We start from the raw sequence: 23,131 nt of genomic DNA on the forward strand, positions 1-23,131 counted from the left end.
CACCTTTACAAGTGTCGTGCGCAAGGAAAGGGCCGAAGCTATGCTGGACGCCCGAGTGCAGCTACCAAACGAGAACGTTGCCATCTTTACGGAAGAAATGACCCGTTTGTTCCGCCACGCCGACCCGGATATGGCCGAGGAAAAGAAAGTTCGCCTACTCATGCGTGGTGTGAAGGAGGAACTTTTCGCCGGGATGGTAAGAAGCCCACCGAAGACCGTCGAAGAGTTTCTTCGTGAGGCGACGAACATCGAGAAGACACTCGAAATGCGGAACCGGCAATTCAACCGCCGTACAAGCTCTACCCCCTACGCAGGAATTCAATCACTGGCCACGGACGATCTGCGCGAGACCATCAGGGCCATTGTGCGCGAAGAACTGCGCAAGGTCTTGCCTTCGTCGCAGCCTCAAGTGGCTTCGATCGCCGACATCGTAAAAGAAGAGGTGCACCGATCGCTTGGAGTTCCTGAGGTGCAACCAGAACCACCGCAGCCTCAGCCGCAAGCGATGAGCTACGCCGCCGTCGCCCGCCGTCAAGGTCCCTTTCCACTACCGCGCCAGGGCCCCGTAACGCCGCAATTCCGTCGACCACCACCGCCGCCGCCAGCACGCCCACCCGTCGCCCAGCGCAGCTACCCGAGGAAGACTGACGTTTGGCGCGCTCCTGACCACCGCCCGCTCTGCTACCACTGCGGAGAGGCAGGTCACGTCTACCGACGATGCCCATACCGGGAGATGGGACTCCGAGGGTTCGCCGTGAACGCGCCGCGACCACAGATTGGCGAACGACCTCGCGATATCGCCGACTACCTCGCCGCCACTCAGTGGAGCCCTCGACGACCGTCCCGTTCGCCGTCACCAGGCCGTTACCTGTCGCCGCAGCGCCGACCATACACTGGCCCAGCCCGGGGCCGGTCTGCGAGCCCATATCCGGAAAACTAAAAGCAGCAACCGATGGAGGTGCGGTTGCTGTTCGTCGAACTGACGAAGATCCTCCGCCGCCGACGAAGACGCCGAAGAAACCATCTCGACGACATAATAACGACACGCCGCCGTCCCGAGGAAGTCGGGAAGCCAAGACTGCACCGACGAAAGACGACTTCACGACGCGACGTACTAGCTTCAATTCAACACGACGCAGCCGTGATCCGACGCCAAGACCCAACTGCAACGCAAGACAAAGAACCACCGACCTCGACGTGCTTCTAGACGGCCACGCAGTCACCGCCTTAATCGACACAGGCGCCGATTTCTCAGTCATGAGTGGACACATCGCCGTCCAGATGAAGAAGGTTAAGACTGCATGGGAAGGCCCTCAAATTCGGACCGCTGGAGGACACCTGATTACGCCGACAGGAATGTGCACGGCAAGAATTACCATTCACGACCGGACTTACCCTGTCACCTTCGTTATCCTCCAACAGTGTTCACGAGACGTCATTCTCGGTATGGACTTCCTGGACCAACACGGCGCAATCATCAACCTGAAGTCGAAGTCAATAACGCTGTCGGAAGATAAAGCGATACCGCCGGAGAGCCCTCGTAGTCACCACGCCTTGAATGTGCTCGAAGACCAAGTGAGCATCCCGCCCCGCTCCAGCATTGTTATCTCGGTCGGCACCGAAATACCCGCTGACGTAGAAGGCGTCATCGAAGGCGACCAACGTCTACTGCTAGACCGTGAAATTTGCGTCGCAAGAGGGATCGCTCGACTGCATGGAGGGAAAACTGAAGTGTTGCTGACAAACTTCAGCCAGGAGTTCAAGCACCTCAACAAGGGCACGACGATCGCGTACATCGAGGAAATTCTGGAAACAAGTAATGCGTTTGTCCTCTCGGATTCCGCCGCATCTACCCCGACGACCATGGTTCCCGAACCAGACTACGACATTAATCCAAGTCTCCCAGTGATTAAGCAACAGCAGCTCAGAAGTCTGCTCCGACGATACAAAAGCTGCTTTTCGACGACATCGAGGATTCGACAAACACCAGTCGCCAAGCATCGCATAATCACCGAGGAGTACGCTCGACCACTCCGCCAAAGCCCTTACCGAGTTTCGCCGCGAGAACGCGAAGCTATAAGAGAACAAGTCGACGAAATGCTGCGCGACGACATCATCCAGCCGTCGAAAAGCCCATGGGCATCCCCTGTTGTCCTGGTGAAGAAAAAGGACGGAACCCTACGTTTCTGCGTCGATTATCGTCGTCTGAACAAGATCACGAAGAAGGACGTATACCCCCTTCCACGGATAGACGACGCATTGGATCGGCTCTGCAACGCTAAGTATTTCTCCTCGATGGACCTCAAGTCTGGCTATTGGCAAATAGAAGTCGACGAAAGAGATCGCGAAAAGACCGCCTTCATCACCCCAGACGGCCTCTACGAGTTCAAGGTTATGCCATTTGGACTGTGCTCGGCGCCTGCAACGTTCCAGCGCGTGATGGACACGGTTTTAGTGGGATTGAAATGGCAGACCTGTCTCGTTTACTTGGATGACGTCGTTGTATTCGCCGGAAATTTCGACGATCACCTTAGGCGGCTTGCCACAGTACTAGAGGCCATCAAGTCATCAGGGCTCACTCTGAAGCCAGAAAAATGCCGCTTCGCTTACGACGAGCTTCTGTTCCTAGGCCACGTCATCAGTAAATCCGGAGTACGCCCCGACCCCCAGAAAACAGCTGCCATCGCAAAGTTCCCGCAGCCCACCGACAAGAAGGCAGTGCGTAGATTCCTTGGCATGTGTGCCTACTACAGGCGCTTTGTCAAGGACTTTTCACGCATCGCCGAGCCGTTGACACGTCTAACTAAATGTGATGTTGAGTTCAAGTGGGAAACGCCGCAGGCCGACGCATTTGAAGAACTCAAACGACGCATGCAGTCGCCGCCGGTACTTGCGCACTTCGACGAGTACGCCGACACAGAAATCCATACTGACGCCAGTAGCCTAGGCCTCGGTGCCGTTCTAGTCCAGAGGAGAAACGGAGTCGAACAGGTGATAGCTTACGCTAGCCGGTCGCTGTCAAAAGCGGAAGGCAACTATTCTACAACCGAAAAGGAATGCCTCGCCATCGTTTGGGCTACAGCTAAATTTCGCCCTTATCTTTATGGCAGGCCATTCAAAGTCGTCAGTGACCATCACGCGTTGTGTTGGCTAGCGAGTATAAAGGATCCTTCAGGACGACTGGCACGGTGGAGCCTCAGACTACAAGAATACGACATCACTGTAACCTACAAGTCAGGACGAAAACACTCCGATGCCGATTGCCTATCACGCGCCCCCATTGACCCGCCGCCGCAAGATGACGAAGATGACGCCTTCCTTGGCATGATAAGCGCGGAAGACTTCGCTGAACAGCAACGGGCAGACCCGGAGCTAAAAGGCCTGGTGGAATATTTGGAAGGGCACACCGACGTTGTCCCCAGGGCATTTAAGCGCGGATTATCTTCCTTCACGCTTCAAAACAATCTCCTCGTGAAGAAGAACTTTTCACCAGTCCGCGCCAACTACCTTCTTGTTGTCCCGTCAGGACTTCGTCCAGAAGTATTGCACGCCCTACATGACGATCCGACCGCTGGACACCTCGGTTTTTCCCGGACACTGTCGAGGATACAAGAAAAGTATTATTGGCCGCGCCTGACCGCCGACGTCGCCCGTTATGTCAGAACATGCCGAGACTGTCAGCGACGCAAGACACCGCCGACAAGGCCAGCCGGATTACTACAGCCAATCGAGCCTCCTTCCCGACCATTCCAGCAGATCGGGATGGACTTGCTGGGACCCTTTCCGACGTCAACAACCGGAAATAAGTGGATCGTCGTGGCGACAGACTACCTCACCCGCTTCGCTGAAACTAAAGCACTGCCGAAAGGTAGCGCAGCCGAAGTGGCGAAATTCTTTGTCGAAAACATCCTGCTTCGACATGGCGCCCCAGAAGTCCTCATCACCGACAGAGGAACGGCCTTTACAGCGGAGCTCACCCAAGCCATTCTGAAATACAGTCAGACAAGGCACAGGAGAACCACGGCCTACCACCCGCAGACGAATGGTCTTACGGAGCGGCTGAATAAGACCCTCGCCGACATGCTAGCGATGTACGTCGACGTCGAACACAAGACCTGGGATGCCGTCCTGCCGTACGTAACATTCGCTTACAACACGGCGGTGCAAGAAACAACACAGATCACGCCGTTTAAGCTGGTTTACGGCAGGAACCCGACAACGACGCTCGACGCCATGCTGCCCCACGTCACTGACGAAGAGAATGTTGACGTCGCTAGCTATCTCCAGCGAGCCGAAGAAGCCCGACAGCTCGCCCGCCTACGGATCAAGAACCAACAGAGGACCGACAGCCGACACTACAACCTCCGACGACGCTTTGTTGAGTACCAGCCCGGCGACCGTGTTTGGGTTTGGACCCCGATACGCCGACGAGGACTCAGTGAGAAACTACTCCGACGCTATTTCGGACCCTACAAGGTCATCCGACGTATTGGCGCTCTGGACTATGAGGTCGTGCCAGACGGCATCTCGCATTCACAGCGGCGCCGCGCACGATCTGAAGTGGTCCACGTGGTGCGCCTTAAACCCTTTTACGGACGCTGACGAACTTCGTCATTTTGTTCTTTTCTTTGCTACGAGTGCTTTTGTTTATTACCTTCGTTTGTTTGCAGCATCGGGTCGATGCTTTTTAAGAGGGGGGTATTGATACGTGTACTTATCTTTATCGGGCGACCACGTTTCGCCGCTTAACAAATGCAATCGCACAGCGCGGGACGCGCCTGCATGTATCCGACGTTTCTGGAAAGTTATCGATGCTTCTACCCGGCTGTCTGTTGTCGCCGAACCTTGTGTTATCTGATTTCATCGCGTAGCGCGAATGGTGTAGAACTTTGTGGAAAGCACGCGGGTCCAAACGATTAGTCTGGAACATTCGACGACTGCTCTATAAAAGCCGACGCGCTTGACCCGATGAGCAGATTTTCGACGATCGCCGAGCGTGTTCGCCGCTATCGTTGCGCTATAAGTGTAGCCTGTTTTGTGGGCACAGGTTCGCCCAATAAAAGTTAGTTTTCTTGTTCACAGTATTGCTACTGTGTTCTTTCTTCAACGTCACCACCACGTGACATTATTATTTACAGCCCAGAATTTGCCGCCCCTTCAAAACGCATTATATATCACTACGTTATTCGTTAATCAATAGTGCACCAAGCAGGTCTGAAGCATGTCAACTTATACTTGTTGGCTCGCCCAACACACTTCAGTGATCCAAAAGGTTGCGGAGATAACTTAGCGCGGTCCGAAATCCTTTCGGTTATTTGGATAATCAGCTTCGATATTTGCTGCGTATTTCTTGCTTCCCTAGCTTATAGCGCATGAATAAGGATTTCATTGACCGATCGACTGTTTATGTTACTGATTCTAGTACGTCCCCTGCACTTGGTGCCACTAAGTAATTGTACGTCAAATACTGACGTCGGGACTCGGGACACGTTTTCTATGCGCGCGTGTGGATGCGCGCAGAACCGGCGGCCACGCCACGCACGGATCGAAAGCCGCGCACTGCCAGCGAGGACCTGCTGCTGTGCACAATTAGCCACCGGGCGTTCAACAAATATGTGTACCCGGAAGACGGCCTCTGCGACCTCCTGTATTACACCACGGCCTACTACGAGCCCGCCAAGAAAGAATTCCGAGGCGCGCGCGACGTGTTCAGCTTCGGCGCGTTTCGTGCCAAGGTGAAGGAGGCGGACGCCACTAGCAAGACGAGCTACGGCATTTCATTTGACTACAGGTACCTGCTCGCTTCACTCCATGATCCCAAGGATATTTCTGTTGCCGGTAGGATGGGGTTTACATGTTCATTCCTTTTCTCTGGGGGTGCACAAGGGCACCACAATACCTTGGCACTCGTAGGTGCGAAATCTGAGTGGATGCTCCCTCGTTCTCCGTTGCCAATATTTTTGCAACGTGTGTACTCACTATATTCGGCTTGGGGAAGCATTAACATTACGGGTAACGCTGAAGAATTACTCTAATGGTGTAATTGCTGGTCGGCTTAGGTACGGAAAGATGATCGCCGATCAGCTGAAAACATCCGACGCCCAAAGCAGCTTTCGGAATCTGTGGAACGACCGCATCTACCACTACGGAATCCTGCACGTCTGGGCAAGCCCAAGTGAGATCAAGAGCACCGACAAGCTGCAGCTCCTCACGGTCAGTACGCAGGTTTTAGGGAAATCGGCCGTGGCATATTTCACCTCTCCGTGCGTTCTCGTGGCAGCTCTTGCGGGCTTATCGCCATATCGCCATGATCGTACACCAGCTGTACACATCTTGTTCGCTTGTCAGAGCTGCCATTTCTTCTCTATAACGTCTGGGCACTTTTCGATTTACATGCGCTATATTTTTTAGTAATTGCAATAGTAGTACTTTCTATAAAAATCTTGTTTTCATGTTCTCAGCAGCAGTGTTTACAGATCACGAACGTTTCATGTTTTCCAGGCGTTTTGTTGTGTCCCATAAATTATGTTTGTGGACAGTGGCGGCGAGAGGCGGCCGCCGTGGCCATGGTTTATTTAGGCCGGCCAGCCATGGTGCCGCGGGATCTCGGGAGCGGCCGCTACCGCCGCCGCTCAGGTCGAGCGCTCCACCGTGTTCCATTCTCGCGTTACATGCACGTAAGCCGGCGTCTTCGTCACAGGCTCTGAAGGCGATAGTCCTGCTGCTACAAAACACTCCTCCTAATGCGAGTCGCGATTGAAATATGTGCAAAAGGCTCGCGCATAGAAAGAAGGCAGACTGCGAGCTTATATACACGAGTGGCAATTCGTAGCGTCCGTTAAGAAGTCTAGGTAAAGTCCGTGTTGCGGCGAAGAGCACAAATAGCCCTCTGGTAGTCGTGGCTGATAGTGTTTGGTCACAGCGCGGATTGTCTTGTGCGTTGAGGGCGTCATCTTGCGTTGTCGACGTGTGCGCGCACATTGCGCTGTACTTCGGCAAACAGAGTTCAGTCATATTGGCTGGTTCTTGGCGCGTGCCGAGCGTTAGGGCGGTTGAGGGGAACAACACAGAAGATGGCGTCGTCGAACGGCGTGCAACGGTGGCATTGGTGGAGAACTGCGAGTGCGGCTGTGCCTTGTTGCCTTTGCTGATTCATGCTGCGTCTCCATTTCAGGTGCAGGTACGGTTGTGTAGGCCGGCGAATTTTGAAGACCAGCAAGACGTTGGTCTCGAGATGGCGTGCTCAGTCCGGCCGCTGCTCGTTTGATGCGTAATTTGCCAGGGATTTCGTCAGAGGGGCTACGGAAAGCAGATGTCGTTGGTAGTGCCGAGTTCACGCAATCCGAGAGAGATGTACCAGGCAGAATCGGCAGCGTGCGTTGTGAACGAGGCTCAGTCACACTGACGTCATAGTGCGAAATCACGACCTCCGCAGATTCTCGTAGATGCCCGGGCCTGGTAGAACTTGGAGCTCCGAAACAAGACCGTCTGACAGCTTGCGACTTGCGTGGAGATAGCGCAAGTGCTCGTCACTCATGTTGTAGGCGTAGTAGTGATTCTCGAGTTGAAAAAACCAGATGGCAGAGTTGCTCCTGCAAATCTTCGGTAGGTCATGCATCCGCGGAAAACGCGAGCACAAAAGATCGGAAGGCTCGCCTGCTGCATCATGCGGCGAAATCTAGAATGCTGATAGCATTATGGTTGCGGTGGTCGCTGAAGCCATCACGAACGTTTTGTTTGTGGCGTCGCTGGAAGAGTTTAATTTGCGCCTAGTGGAGCCGGTGGGAGAGCCTCTAAATCAGTGATGAGTGAGGTGTCCCCGAACAGAAAGCGAATAGCTTGTGGTAACGTCCAAGGAAGGAGGGCGGCGGGCTGTATAGTAGCCGGAAGCGCTTGCTTTTGGCCCAGTGAATTACTTGGAAAGAGTTGTCGCGCAGCTGCCGTTGAGATGGGGAGGAGGCTCACGGTTTGAGTAGAGGTTTGATACTGGGGCCGGCGCGTGGTGGCGATCGGCACGGGTGGACGCACGCGATGTGAGACAAGACGCGGAATGACGCGACGGTTCAAATGGTGAGAGTTGTGACTGAATGCTCGACGGGACGTAGTGAGCAAGAACGGCTGCCCGTAGGGCCGAGAGGTGGCAGCCGGAGCCTGGAACCTTGTTGATACGGAAGTGGCTGTTAAGGAACCATATGTCCGGCACGTCGATGTAGAATTCCCGGACAACCTACAACCGCGGGACGTGTGCCGGACTGCGTGAGGCCACGTCACTCTCGCCGAGTTGGAGTCGGTGCGTTGACGATGACATGGCTAGGTTCGGTCGTCCGGTTCACCAATTTGCGGGCGGCGCGTCCTGAAGTAGCCACCGTGGCCACAGTTTATTTAGGCCAGCCAGTCATGGTGCTGCGCGATCTCGGGAGCGGCTATTCTCGAGCTATATATATAGATTGCATTCCAGCTATATATATATATTTCAAGGAAAAGTTCTGTAGGTCGGGTGCATAGGTAGTTGAATAAACGAAGGAGCACACTTATGAAAATTGCATCTTTAATGTTGTAACGTTTCGGCCGTGGAACGGCCTTCGTCAGAATACACCAATATATATATATATATATATATATATATATATATATATATATATATATATATATATATATATATATATATATATATAAACAGGTTGCCGCAGGTGGGAACCGAACCCACAACCTTCGCATTAATTTTTCATCCACTTTAATTTCCATTAATTTATCGTTTCTTTGTTTCATGTATTAAGCACAAGTAATTTCCCCTATGTCGTCCTTGGTGTCAGTGTTTGTTGGCTTCTTATGATTATATATATATATATATATATATATATATATATATATATATATATATATATATATAGAGAGAGAGAGAGAGAGAGAGAGAGAGAGAGAGTTGGTCACTCACATTTTAGACGTAGAAGTGATTCTGGAGTTCAAGAAACTGGATAGCAGAGCCACTCCCGCAAAACTTCGGTAGGTCATGCATCCGCAGAAAGTGCGAACGCAGAATATCGGAAGGCTTGAGTTCTTGTAGTAAAACAAATGCCCAGAAATTGGATGGGAAAACAGTGCCACAGTAGCACCACTGGTAAGTGCATCGCACGCTTAATGCGAAGACGTGGGTTCGTATTCCACCTGCAGCCAGTTGATTTTTCGTCCACTTTTATCTCCATTTATTTCTGATTTCTTAATTCAATTAGTAAGTGCAAGTGATTTGCCCTATGTTGTCCTTGGTGTCTTGGTTGGCTTCTTATGATATGATTAATAACAATATGGCCCCTCGGTTCCCTTTCTTCCCGTTCATATAATAAATAAATAGTCGAGCTATATATGTGCCATTCTCGAGCTATATATACGTGAGCTTGCGTCGTCTTTACCAGATATGGAGGCGACAGTCGCGCGGTTACATGTTCATATCTTGGCCTTTGCAGGAGCTGAAGAACCGCCAGGATGCCCTCGGAACGGACAAGAAAGGGCACCGCGCCCTTGGATTTCAGGTCACCGCAGTAAGTGACACCAACAAGACTGCGGATACGGCCAACTACCTTCTTAAGTGAGTGCTGTGTCTCGCACTTGGCGTGTTTGCTGTAAGGAACGAAGCAACTGCGCGTCCGTCGGTTATGATTGCTCGGTGCGGCTCCTTCATCAGAACCCCGTGCCCCCTGGCCCGTGGTGAATGCGCTTCCTCCTCCTTTATTCTCAACACATTGCTGCCCGCGAACAACGGACGATATGGTTGATGATGACAGCTGCGCCATGTCGTCTTCTTAACTTCGCTCCTTTTGTAAATATGTAAATGTAAACAGCCAGATCTGTTCAAATCGGTTTCCAACAAGTGAAGGCGCCGAATCAGGGGCTTGACCTGGCAGTCTTTCACCTTTCTTTTCTCTGCGGAATCATGGTCCCAGACGAACTTGCTTAACTTTTACCAATTGACCTTAACCAATTTCACCATGCTTAACCAGCATGGTGAAATTGGCCCACTTCCTGCCTGTCCGGCGGCGACGAACGCATCGTCCAGCATCGACGTCGTCCGACTGCTCGATGGAAACCAGGAACCGCTACGACTATATTCGACACTGGCGGCTGGGGATTTAAAGGCCAGCCAGTCATCGTTCGATTCGGGCACGACAGCATTTCAAGTCTGCGTTCCTAACGAATGCCGTATTTGCAGGTTAGTTACCTTGAGGGTGCTGCTTCTGCTAAGACTAGTGGTTACTGTATTATAGTGGTGTCGTGCCCAACAGTATGAACTGACGCGTTCAAACGGTCAGTCGAATTCTTATCGAAAATGTGTTTTGACTTGTTTGAGCTCTTACTTGTCCTCGCGGGCGACGTTGAACAAAATCCCGGACCCATGTCCAAGGCTGAGCAGATGCCTTTGCTGCCACCTTGGAAAGTTTCAGTAGGCTGGAGGACATCATCAAAGCTATGCTGGCCGCTTTTAAAAATACCCAAGAGGGGCAGGCAGCTACATTGGAAACCATATGCTAGCCTGAAGCTAATGAAAAGACTCTGCAGGACGACTTGAAACACGCGAAAAAAGAACGCGCAGCCGCCGGGAGAGAAATTAAATTACTAAAAACAAAGAAATTGACGTTTGAGGCAGCTATCCCGTCTCAACCAGCTACCGATTCTGAATCGTGTATTGAAACGTTGCGAGACGTATCTAATTGGCTGAATAAAATAACTTCCAGATGCGACAATGCCTAAAACCGAATGAGCGGTCTAACCTGATCTTCTTTGGATTAGAAGACGAAGCCAAAGAAGACTGGTCTGCTTCAGAACAAAAGGTTATTAAATTGTACTCCGAGAAATTGGGCATTGAAATGTCGACTTCTCATTTGAAAGATTTCATAGGTTGGGGAAGTATGCGGAAGACAAGAAAAGGCCTGTTACAGCTAAAATGACATTGTTTAAAGACAAAGGGAGCACTCTGTCTTCTGCGCGAGAACTTAAAGGGTCTAGCTTCTCTATCCGCGAAGATATTTCACCAACTAATCGAGAAGCGAGAAGGCACTTGATAGCATTTTCTATGGGAGAATCCAAGCCTTTTAGTCTTTCTATTCAGACTGAGCATTGAGGATGCAGATGGTTTTTTAGAACACCAGTAAAGCTGCAGTCGTTTGTAGCAGATAGCTACAAATCACACCGCGCAATCCTAACTGGGTCACCAACAACCGCACCATCATTATTACTGTTGTTCACAAATATTAGAAACCTGCCACCCAAGCGCGACCATGTTGCCTTGTTTCTTGACAATTCTGATGTCTTTTTTCTCAATGACACGTGGCTCCATCCCGGTATAAACAGTTATGAAATCTTCCCACGCGATAATTCTTTTAAGATACACAGGTTTGACCGCGCTGGAAAAAGAGGGGAAGAGAACAATTAGATCACATATTATTAACACCAATTTGTGTATTGATATTGTATGCGTGGAATTCTTAACCTGTAACCACGAAGCGTTAATTAGAGGCTGCTATCGCCCTCCCTCCTCATTCGAACCAGTGCTATCTCGTTAAACTGCGCAATAGCATTACAAAGGCAATTAACATCTGTCAGGCTGATGTTACTTATCTCCTTGGAGACTTTAGTTGTCCACCGTTAGATTCGAATAAACTATAATCATCCTGTCGATCGTCAAGTGAATTTATTTCTTTAACGTTACATTATAATTTGTTGCAAATGGTTACCCAACCCACCCGTGGCAATAACTTTTAGACCTACTAGCGCCCCTGAAACATTCGGTGAAGTGATTTACTTAGAAAACTTTAGTGATCATAAGTTTTTTCAACTTACCCTCAGTGTCCCCTTGCAGCCTACAAGCGTCACTATGAAAGCTATCCGTGGCTATAACAAAATAAACGAAGAACTTGAGACGTTTCTTTCTCATACTTTATTACCTTTGTTTTCTGCTCGGTCAGTTAAAAAAAGCTGGCTTTTGTTCAAGGAAATCCTCTTCTCATTAGTAGAAAGGTATGTACCGCTAATCAAAAATATCAGGTGATAAAACGAACCCATGGTTCACCCAGTACTTTTGAAGGCTAAGGAATAAGAAGAAACGTTTATACACGAATGCAAAGCCCACTGGCTCGCCCACAGCTTCGGACAGCTTTATTCTATGTTTAAAACAGCTTTAAGTGAGGCCAAAGATAAATAATATTCTCACGATCTACCCTCACTTTCTTAAGTCCAATCCCTAAAAATTTTGGCAAGCAATATCAGCTGACCATGGTTCGCACCATATTTCGTTAGATGGTGAAAATGAAGTTCCGCACTGATAATGAATGCCCCGCGGTCTTTAACACAATCCTGGATCCGTAACTTCCTAACAAGTCGTCAACAATTTACCGTTGTTAACAATTTTACATCACCCCTCACCTATGTAACTTCCAGTGTACCGTAGGGTAGTGTATTAGGACCATTGCCTTTTGTTTAATTTGCATCAACAACCTTCCCAATAACATCTCTTCCTACACGCAAAATTTTGTCGATGATTGTATAGTATACTGACCACTTACCAGCTTTGAGGGCCACCCTATTCTTCAAGGTGACCTCCAACGCATTAGCGACTGGTGCAACACCTGGCAATTTTCTAAATGCAAAGTAATGACTTTAACACGCAAACAGTTTAACTCAAGTTTTCTTTATTGTATAAGTACGGATCCAGTATTGGAAGCTTCACTGTACAAATATCTAGGCATTAATCTCACACCACATCTTTCCTGGGCCTCTCGTATAACAACCATATGCGCTAAGGCTTCAGAAAAACACTAGGATACATTCGTCGCAACCTGCGTGAATCCCCGTCCAACATCCACAAATGAGCCTTCCTGACTTTCGTCCGTCCCCAGCTCGAGTTCGCATCCGCAATATGCTCTTTTTGTGATGAATATTTAATCTGCATTTCGGAATCCATCCAAGACCGAGCTTGTCGACTCATTTCCCGCACTCATAATAGGCAGTCAAGCATAACTCAAATCAAAGTTGACCTTTCGCTTCATTCACTAAGTAGTAGCCGTGACGTGGCATTGCAGTCCTTGCGACATAAATGTGTTCATCAAATGAAGTCATCATCTTTGCTGCTGAAACGTGCAAGCTGCATATCACGATGACTGAATAATGCGTTAAGTTTTCATCAGATCTACGGAAACACGGCTGTACTTCATCCGTCGGCTCTGCCACGAGCCCTCCGCTTGTGGAATTCCCTTCCGCAGGTCACGAAAGCGGACAGAGATAAATTTAGGCAACTCCTTAACATGCAGCTTCTGCCCTAAAATGTGTCGTACTATATGTCAGGTTTTCTACACCTATGTAACGTCACGTCAATTTTTTCCTTTCATGTTTTAAACTACACTTATTATTATGTGCGCGAGCAATGTATTGTGCAGTATTATGCAATATATGCAATATTATGCAGCAGTATTGTGTACACTAGACTTGAGCTTGCCAATCTAAGCAAGTTAGTTCGTCGTAGCCTAATTGGCCGCAATTTCAACTTCCAAATAATCCATCTCGATTTATTTAGTAAAATAATGTCGATCCATCAAGTACGCAGGACCAGTTCCTTGTGATTTGGCGAACTTTATTTAATCATGGCGGGCACCCTTCACGGCTCTCGCATCGGTCCGCCTTGTCGTCTGCTTCCTGCTTTACTCGCGCCTCCAATCACAACTCGTACTGGAGGCCTGCACCATGAATGCTCGGAGCACCCTCGAAGCGTTGTTTTCTGCCACATCAGCGCCGACGGCGCCTATCTTGTTCTCAACTTCGCATTCACTCCCAATCTCGCTCTGCCTAATGGCCAGTGTCTTGCGTCCTTTATGTCGGCTGGCTGCTCCTTGCAAGTGGACACGTTGCAATGAACCGTGGCCCACGGCACGCCCCTGGAACTCGCCCCAGTGGAGAGTATGAGATATATTTCATTTGACGTTTCTCCTCAGGGCTTTTGCAGGTCCACTAACCTTACTGCGCTTCCTGGAGAATGTATTTATTATTCTGAATGTAATATTTTCCTAAAATTTTACCAAGACCTTTCCTCTGCTATTCCTGGAATCGATGCCATAGTTGTGAGTTATTTGTTCCCCGGCCTGCCTTTCCCAAATTTTGCATTGAGGTTCCCAAGCTTAGTGTCAAGCGACATTCCAAACCTGATTGATGTAGTGGATTCGGACGAGGATTCGAACTTACGACCCTCAGATTAGAGGCGCGGTGTTCTGCTTCCGCTCCACGCCACTAGCTCCTGAATAGGAGCTGGTGGCGTGCTTATGAGCCAGACCTCATAAGTACGAGGTCTGGCTTCAGTAGCTGGTTCAAATCTATGCTGAAAGCTGTTTTCTGCAGTGACACGCAGCAACCACAATATCATTAAGCATTTGTTTACGCTGTATCGGTTTAGAAAAGTTTAGCGCTGAAATACGCGATGAGTTTCAAGCGCGAAGCCAGACACTCACCCTATACTGTGCAGTTAAGTGCGCTGCGTTCATCGAGCCACTTGTCATCCAGCTGTTGGCAATTGGCGTTGGTCGTACTTTCCATCTCACTCCTGTCAACCGGTTTTGACCCAATTGTGGGGATGATGGTGACCTGTTCTCAGGTTGCCCGAAGAGTCGGTGTTCAGTCGTGGCCTCGGGGTTCCTTCTATAATCTATGGCTAATGACATACTGCAGCTTGGTATCCCAGTACTCGCTTCGTTGTGGCCTTCTCCCTGGGAACACACAAGTACACACACAATTACCGGGCACAGGAAAGCGCCGTGCTCGGACCGAGAACCATCGCGTTTAGCTAAAAATTGTTCGCACATGTTGTATCTAACAAAAGCAGCCATTAAATCAATAAAATTTCGCTGAAGCCCAAAATGCTGAGTGTAGACCAGGACTTAACAACCTCCCGACCTGATCTCCTCGCGGACAAGCAACTCTCGGCGACAGAGTGGGACGACGGCGTGAGTGCGCTTAGTCAGCTTAGTGCGACGCCCCGGATATCACAGGCCAGCTATCATGGTTTAGGCATTCCATCGTGTTGGTAAGCTACCCTCTCTGTGACGCCCGAGTCCGAACCACAAAACCCAGAACCGGATCACCACAGCATTCGGCTTTTTCTCAATCATTGAGCTTACGAGATATGTCATGAATATAAAGGATAACGGCCACTTTTTTACAGCGAAGCTGTGTATGGCTAGACGATTCGTCCGTCCGTTCATCTGTGTCGCCTGTACGCTGAAAACTCCTGCGGCACAATCCCATGTGCATGCGCGAAAAAAAAAGAGATAGAGAGACGCGCGTTTACTCAATACCACCTCGATAGCACAAGGCCTGTTTCCTACGATCCGTGATGTCACGCTACCTGGCCCGAAATTTCCATACACAAGGCTGGCGTAATAAAAGCAGTGACGTCAAAATCAGTGGTGCCTACTCGGGATCATCCCCATTAGATTATGTGGCAGTCGGGCCAGGTAACATGACGTCATGGATCGGAGTGAGAAGGCCTTGTGCTATCTAGGTGGTGTTGGATTAGCTGCGCCAGTAGTGACGTCGTTGCTCTCCGTCTCAGCCGAGCGCGCGCGCAGCACTTTGTCTCCGGCTTCGAAATGGGTAGGTCACGTGTCATACGTTCTCCTTAGGAGCAGGCAGCTAACAACGCCACGAGCAGAACCAGGAACGAGCCCGTCCACGCCGTGGCGAAGCTGCAGCCCGGGTAAAAGAACAGGCTTGTGCAGCAGAGCGCAAGCAGCAACTGCGTACCGAGGATCCGGCAGCTTACCAAGCCGTCGTTTAATGAACAATCGTGATTAACCCAGTGATAAACACCGGGGCCGCACGTCTCAGGTTCGGTGGTTAACCATCTGTACGGAGTGCTTGGGCGGTGACTTCTTTTTTTTTTTTTTGTCACACTCGTCTTGCCACCCAGCTTGCTGTCAGGGCTCTTTTATTTCCCTCGCGGGACCTTCTGAGACGGCCATTGTCACGTGGTTCGAAAAGTCTGAGCCACTGATATGTGCCACTTGCGCGTTAAATTTGTAGGATGTTCGATGGCGCAGGCTTTCTTTATTGGCTTCAGGAGGACAAGTTTTTCCTGTGGCGTCCCAGTTGTGCACTGCAGCATTCTTATGCTGGTATAACAGTTATGCTGGAATACAAACAGAAATCAAACATATATACAATGCTAAACGTAGACTACGACGTCGACACACGTCATGTCACCGGGATGAATGTGAATTGTGATGCTTGTTGAGGGAGCAATGGTATTAAGAATTATAGAGAATGGGAAGAAGCGTGTTGAAAAGCGTAGAAGAGATAGGCAAGTGATCGTCACAAGCAAGGGTAACCTGCAGGGGCAGGCAGGCAGGATGCTAGACTGCAACATAGTGAAGCGTAACGGCATCACACTGGCTAGGTGACTGCTTTGCAGTAATACAAACAGGGGGCCATTAGCAGTCATACTCATGTTACATCCAGTAAAATGTCGGCAAGGTTTACTTCTTGCGCTAACACTCACTGCTGGCTATTCTATTCCAGAAACTACCCAATCACCATAATGGTGACGATTACCCACACCTTCAAGGCACCTAAGGGCAGCATCTCAGGCGGGCCGTCTGCTTGGGGGACGAGTATCACACCCTACACAATGGCAAGTACAAGTTGTAGCACTACATTCAGCGGTGGTTTCTATTGCGCCACTGTTGCAGTATATAGCTGAAATTAGAATGCGACGTCATATACCAAAGCTCGCCCGAGTCCTTGCCGACTGGAACGTTCTTGGAATATCATAGTGTAGCGACACCGTTTAGTACTCGGAGCCTATTCCCAATATGAATCGAAGATTCTGTAACCCAACCTGTTCTACGCGCCATATTTACAGCTTTATACCAGAATGGTGTGGTGCCGTAGGTGGTTGTAAAATGCCGTAGGCGGCACGCTACATAGGCCTATCTACCGTGGGGGAATGGGGGGGAGGCGCAGGAGGGTTTGCCTACTTAGGCAGCGAGGATTGTCTTTGAAGCCTTGCAGATGATGCACGGCCGGCCGCACTAAGTTCATCGCGGTGCGAGCCGCCTGCACCACGCGCCTTGCACGCCTGCATTGCTGAGGAAGCGTGTCCTCGGGCAGTCCAAAACCATATTCCGCAGCCTGCACCATCCAGCGTTTGTTGAGGCCGTTTAAGCTAACTGTTTATAATCTATGCTGCCATTTCATTGGTGTTGTTAGCGACCGGTGTCTCTTAAGCATAAAATGCTTTCAGCGCCCGTTGTCGGCGATCTTCAAGTGACCTTAGGCCAAAAGCATGAACCGTTATCCGGGAACTCAAACGAGAACATCCGGACAAGTTGACAAAAAAATCATTCACCCGTAGGCACGCGTACAACTGTGGTATCACCGTAAAGTGCAATATAACGTATAGCTCATGTAATGCATCTAATAATTTATTTCATTACATTCAAGGTCCGAAGGCGTTACAGAAGGGAGTGAAAAAAAAAAAAACATAATTGTTGTGATTGTTGACGGCTCGTGTTTACAATAATAATTGTCGACAGCGGATTTAAATGCAGAAACACATGGAATGGCGACGATGGAGGTGGGCAGGCGTTCCATTCCCTCGATGTCTGGCAAGAATGAATCGGAAGTTAAGGTAGCATGGCAAAAAGGGATTTCAATTTTATGACGGTGGTTAGTACGATATGACAAATAAGACGGCTCATTAAGAAGTTCATTTTTCAGATGTGGATTATGAAAAATCTTCTGAAATAAGGATAAATGAAACACTTTTCTGTGCAGATAAAGGTTAGGAAGTTTCAAAATGTGTTTCATTGACGATACACATGAAAAGCGGGAATAATTTGACAGAATGAAACGCGCACTACGGTATTGTACTGATTCTAATTGATTATTAAGAAATTCTTTACTAGGATCCCACAAAACGCATGCATATTCAAGCTTAGACTTTACAAGTGTTTCGTATAATGTTAATTTAAGAGAATATGTCACCCTTGAAAAGTTGCGGTGTAACAAACCTAACGTACGATTAGCATTGTTAACGATGTAATTAACATGGGTCTGCCAAGAAAGGTTAGCAGTCAGGTGAACACCTAAATACTTATACGTGGTAACCTTGTCTATTACAGAGCCATCAATGTGATAAAGAGGAGGATTACACGTAGAAGCTTTTTGGGAGCTTCTCATTACTTTACACTTTTTAATGTTAAAATGCATTTGCCATGCGTTGCACTAGTTAGTTATAGCGTCGAGGTCAGTGTGAAGTGCTGCAAGATCAGTGTCAGATGATCTTACGCGATAAACTATGCAGTCATCAGCGTATAGCCTGATGGATGATTGAACTACATTATCCAGGCCATTAGTGTAGACTAAAAATAAAAGTTCGCCGAGGACAGAACCCTGCCGCGCACTGGAAGTAACTGGACAAGAAGACAAATCAAAATTGTTAGCTATCACAATTTGCCTTCTATTAGAAAGAAAATTTTTAATCCAGGCGGAAATGTTAGGATCGATGTTTAATTTGCTTAACTTTAAACGAAGTCGAGGGTGAGAGACAAGGCGGAGCGCTTTCTGAAAATCCCAGGAATTATGCAGTCGACAAAACACCCGTTGTCAAGATCAGCGAAAAGTTCATTGGTCAAGCAAATTAGTTGCGTCTCACACGAAAATGATTTACGAAACTCATGCTGTTTCGTCGTAAAGAATGCATTAGACTCGAGGAAATTAAATAAACACGACTAAATCATATCTTCTGATAGTTTGCAAGGAATGCTAGTTAATGATATAGGTCTGTAATTCTATGATGAATTGGCGTCACCAGACTTGAAAAGCGCTACCACCTTGCCCACCTTCCAATCGCCAGGTAACTGGGCAGAAGCGATGGACTGTGAAACATGTTCTGTTAATATAATAGAGGAGTACATTGTGGTGTTCTTCAAAAATTTTTAGTTGATACCGTCCGTTCCGCATGCTGAAGACAATTTCAAGTTTTTCATTGAGTGGAACAAACCAAAAGAATCTATAAGCACAGGATCCATCGGTGGGTAATACATTCTACAATAAACAGATGACACTTGGGATATAGCTGACACTTGGGAAAAAGACATTGCTATCGTTTCGTTTAACAAGGAACCACATTGGGAAAGTGGAACAGGGACACCGTCATTGCTGTTTAATGAGATTGTAATATCTATAGTACCACCAATTACGTTCCAAAACTTTTTAGGATTTTTCATAAGTAATGATGGCAGAGTTTTATTGAAAAAACATCCTCCGCTTCACATGCTGCATTTTTAAATGCTAAAAATGAGAGATGGTATTTATTCCACAACTCAGAGTTGTACGATCGCTTAGCTTTGCGAAACGTGCGCTTTTTTTTATTGAGAAGGCATTTTAAAGAAGTATTGAACCACGCCCAACGATCTCCGCAAGGAATAATACGCAGTGGCACAAATTTATTGATCAGGTACTTCACTTTATTTTTAAACAAATATCAGTTATACTCTGTAGTTCATTCAGAAAAATTAGGCCTGTAGTCATCAATGAAATGTGATAATTCCTACTTAATCGAAATGAAATCAGCCTTAGAATAATCCCGTATATATTTCCGTTCCTCTGGAACTTGGTTGATGTTGCCCTCTAGCATAACGTTAATGAAACAATGTTCACTTGGGCCAGGCAACATGTTGACGGAGGTAACAACATCGGGGAAATTAGTGAGGACGAGGTCAAGTATGTTGGCACTTGTAGACGTCGTTCGCATTGACTGAGTAATTAGTTGCGCAATGTTAAAGTTATAACGTAGGTTCACAAAATCCTCTTCTAAGCCATAAGTAACAAAGGGTATTGGATACATGCCATACCACATTATTTTAGGAAGATTAAAATCGTCCATTAAAAATATCGGTGAGTAAGGGTACCTGAGTATAAGGCTATTCAATATGTCACGAAGCTCAGAACCAAAAGATAAAGATGCGGTTCGTGAGCGGTAGCTGGCACAAAAGATCGTGTCACGGTGACTGACGCGAATACACGTGCCCACTAATTCTAAAGTGCTAACGACAGGAATGTGAATGGAGTGAAAGTTATCACACACAGCGATTGGGACGCCACCTCTTGCTCTATCACTGTGGTCACATGGGTAAAAATTGAAATCCTTTTCACATTCAAATATTTCGGTGTTGCATATCTTTGAAGATAACCAGGTTTCCGTTAAAATAAAATTATGGGGTTTCATGTGCCAAACCACTCTCTGATTATGAGGCACGCCGTAGTGGAGGACTCCGGCAATTTCGGCCACCTGAGGTTTTTTAACCTGCACCCAAATCTAAGTACACGGATGTTTTCGTATTTCGCCCCCATCGAAATGCGGTCGTCGTGGTCAGCAGACCAACAGCATAGCCGCTGAGCAACCACGGCGGGTAGGTTTCCGTTAGTATGATGACATCGTCATTGCACGTGTCAATAAATGATGATAGATCTTCACACTTGATGACAACGCCACGTATGTTCGAAAAAAGACGTGAAATTTCGCTTTTAGAAGGAATGGGTTCCGGTGATTGTTATGACAGAGAGGAATTATGACCCCGGGAGGCGCTTTTACGGTTGTGAAAGGATCGAACAACAGGAGCATCAACTTTGCAAACAGTATCCGTGGAAGACACGTACATATAACATTTATTCTTCATATAAAGCTTATTGTATTTACCGGTATAGTGTTTACTGTTAGTCCTCCCAAATTGAGACAGCTTTTTCCGGGGTGTACGAGTGCAAATGCAATAATGCTCTGTAACGCTGATGCTGGCTGCCTTTAGTTTTGATCTAGCCGTGAAAATTGAATCCTTCACCTTAAAACTCGGAAGCTTGGCGATAATGGGGCGGCGTGTATTTGGCAGATATTTCTCAAACTTATGAGCATGAGAAACACCTTCATCCGTGAGCTGTAGCTTCATCCGTGAGCACAGCAGTTTGTACTAAATCGGAGTTAATGACTCCGGCACAACCATCTGAAACAGCCATTTTGTCTTAGACGGTGATGAGACGATCATTAATGTGAGTTATTTGCTATTCTAAATTCAATTGAATTTCTTTCGCTTCGTTAAGTTGTGGTACAGCCTCGGCGTGATTTCTGTCAATTTTCACATTAAGGGATTTTAACAGCGCCACAACGTCGCTAGCGTTTTCACTCGGATCCTTTCTTGGAGGACCGGGGTTCAACTCCTCCTAACAACAACTTGGTAACATCATAGCATTCACACGCAATGTCAAAAAGAACACGTGGGCATCGAAACAGCAGCAGGTTTAAATTGCTTGTGCGCTTAGAGTACAGCGATGAAATGGGACTAACCTGCACCAGAAAGCCCAAAAATAGATGACGCGTCCGCGTAGCTGCCGCGCTCACATGCCCACTGAATGACCACACAGTCGACACGCGCTGATGTAGCTGCGGGTGAAAGCCTGATGATGGCGTCGGTGAGGCAGGCGCTAGCAGAAAAAGATTCGGTAAAAAAGCATCCGAGCATCCGGTCAGCGCGTCAGAGGCAGGGCAACGCCACAGGAAAATCGTGCGCATGTCCAGCAGATTCGTCGAGGCTTGTGGCTCTTCATTTGAACATGTAGTCGTTCTGGCGGGTAAGATCTGCACCAGAAAGTACAAAAAAGGTTGCCGGATCCGCGTAGCTGCCGCGCTCACATGCCCACTGAATGACCACACAGTCGACACGCGCTTAAGTAGCTGCGGATAAAAGCCTGATGATGGCGTCGACTTGATATGACACCTAATATATATAAATATATATACAGCGAAGTAGACGCGTATGAAGCGATTTATTGCCGTTTCGGCCTGGGTCCGGCCTTCATCAGAATACAGTGCATGGAGTAGGTACAATTTATGTGCATCCGCATATCAACCACATAAAGATGAAAACCGAAGAAAATGCGCAAGGAGAATGCGTGTCAATCGTACTGACGAACAGTTGATACATGTCTAAACAGATGGCGTTTGCACACACATCATTTCAAGATACGCACAAAATATGAAATTCGAAGTAATTATCAGGTGACAGCAAAAAACGTCACCGAATATGTGCTATGTCACCAATCAAGAACAACAAATGGAAACAAAAGCGAAAAATAGTCACGTGCTAGTAGGAGGGCAATATAGTGCCATACTGGTAAAAAAGAAGGGAAACGAGGGAAGATGTGACGGACTATGCGGCCAGGCAACTCAATTTTCCAACACTTTCATTGAAACCCGACGCGATGGTATCAAACTTATAGAAAAGAAAGGATTCACGGGCTTCTGTATCACAATTTGAACCAAATCCCGATTCAAGCAACGTAACTTTCAGATGAGTGGTCAGGGAGATGTACGTGTTTTGAGATGGGTAGGTTGAGCAACGTATTACCGTGAAATCTAAAAGGCCCTTCTGTTTGTCCAATATACTGTTTTTTGCACAGTGTACATTCATGCATATATATTACGTTTTTAGTATTGCAGTCCCCTTTGTTTTTTTTTAATGAAAGTTTCAAGTGGTAGTACTGACCTGCTGCGATGTACACATGTAGGGGCATACTTTGCATTGCGGTTTTCGACAAGGATGGCTTCCGACAGCGTCAGGGCAGTCATTCTTAGATGATGATGATAGTATATCTTGAATATTTCTAGCTATACGGTATACTACTTTACGCGGTTCAGCGAAGATATCTTTGAGGTGTTCACTTTCCATTAGAATATTTTGGTGCTGCTTTAGTACATCTGAAACACGCGGGACTGACGCAGAATGGGTTAGGACAAGATTTCTCTGGGGCGAGGGAGTCGGTTTCTCCAGAATGGACAGAAGCGTCCTATATATATACGGTCATGCACGTCTGCGCGTTTTATTGCGTCGTCAGTTAGTTGTGGTGGATAATTTTCTTTCACTAAAGTGTTCTTTATGGCTGCGCAATTTTTTTCAAACCTGGATTGTTCAGAGCGAGAGGACAGGGTATCTAGTGCTTTCATTTCGCTGGCGGAAAAATTACGGCGGAAGGGCGCTTGTTTTTGATACAACTGCTGAACGCTGTACTGCTTTGATATAGATATCCAAGCATCTATCGCGTTGTG

General features: G+C 47.9%; 1 protein-coding gene across 3 annotated transcripts in view; it reads left to right on the plus strand.

Moving 5' to 3' along the window:
* LOC129383766 (uncharacterized) overlaps positions 1-23,131 on the plus strand; it is a 644,189-nt gene that overhangs the window by 586,157 nt on the left and 34,901 nt on the right. For 2 of the 3 annotated variants that reach the window (XM_055068539.2, XM_055068538.2), the window contains exons 7-10: positions 5,521-5,791; positions 6,060-6,213; positions 9,462-9,583; positions 16,552-16,822. In XM_055068539.2, the coding sequence (XP_054924514.1) occupies positions 5,521-5,791; positions 6,060-6,213; positions 9,462-9,583; positions 16,552-16,732 (728 nt within the window). In that variant the 3' untranslated portion in view covers positions 16,733-16,822. Of the gene's footprint in view, positions 1-5,520; positions 5,792-6,059; positions 6,214-9,461; positions 9,584-16,551; positions 16,823-23,131 lie in introns of those variants that run through there. The other variant, XM_055068540.2, reaches the window with a different exon arrangement.

The sequence above is a fragment of the Dermacentor andersoni genome, chromosome 9, assembly GCF_023375885.2.
Source record: "Dermacentor andersoni chromosome 9, qqDerAnde1_hic_scaffold, whole genome shotgun sequence".
Taxonomy (NCBI): domain Eukaryota; kingdom Metazoa; phylum Arthropoda; class Arachnida; order Ixodida; family Ixodidae; genus Dermacentor; species Dermacentor andersoni.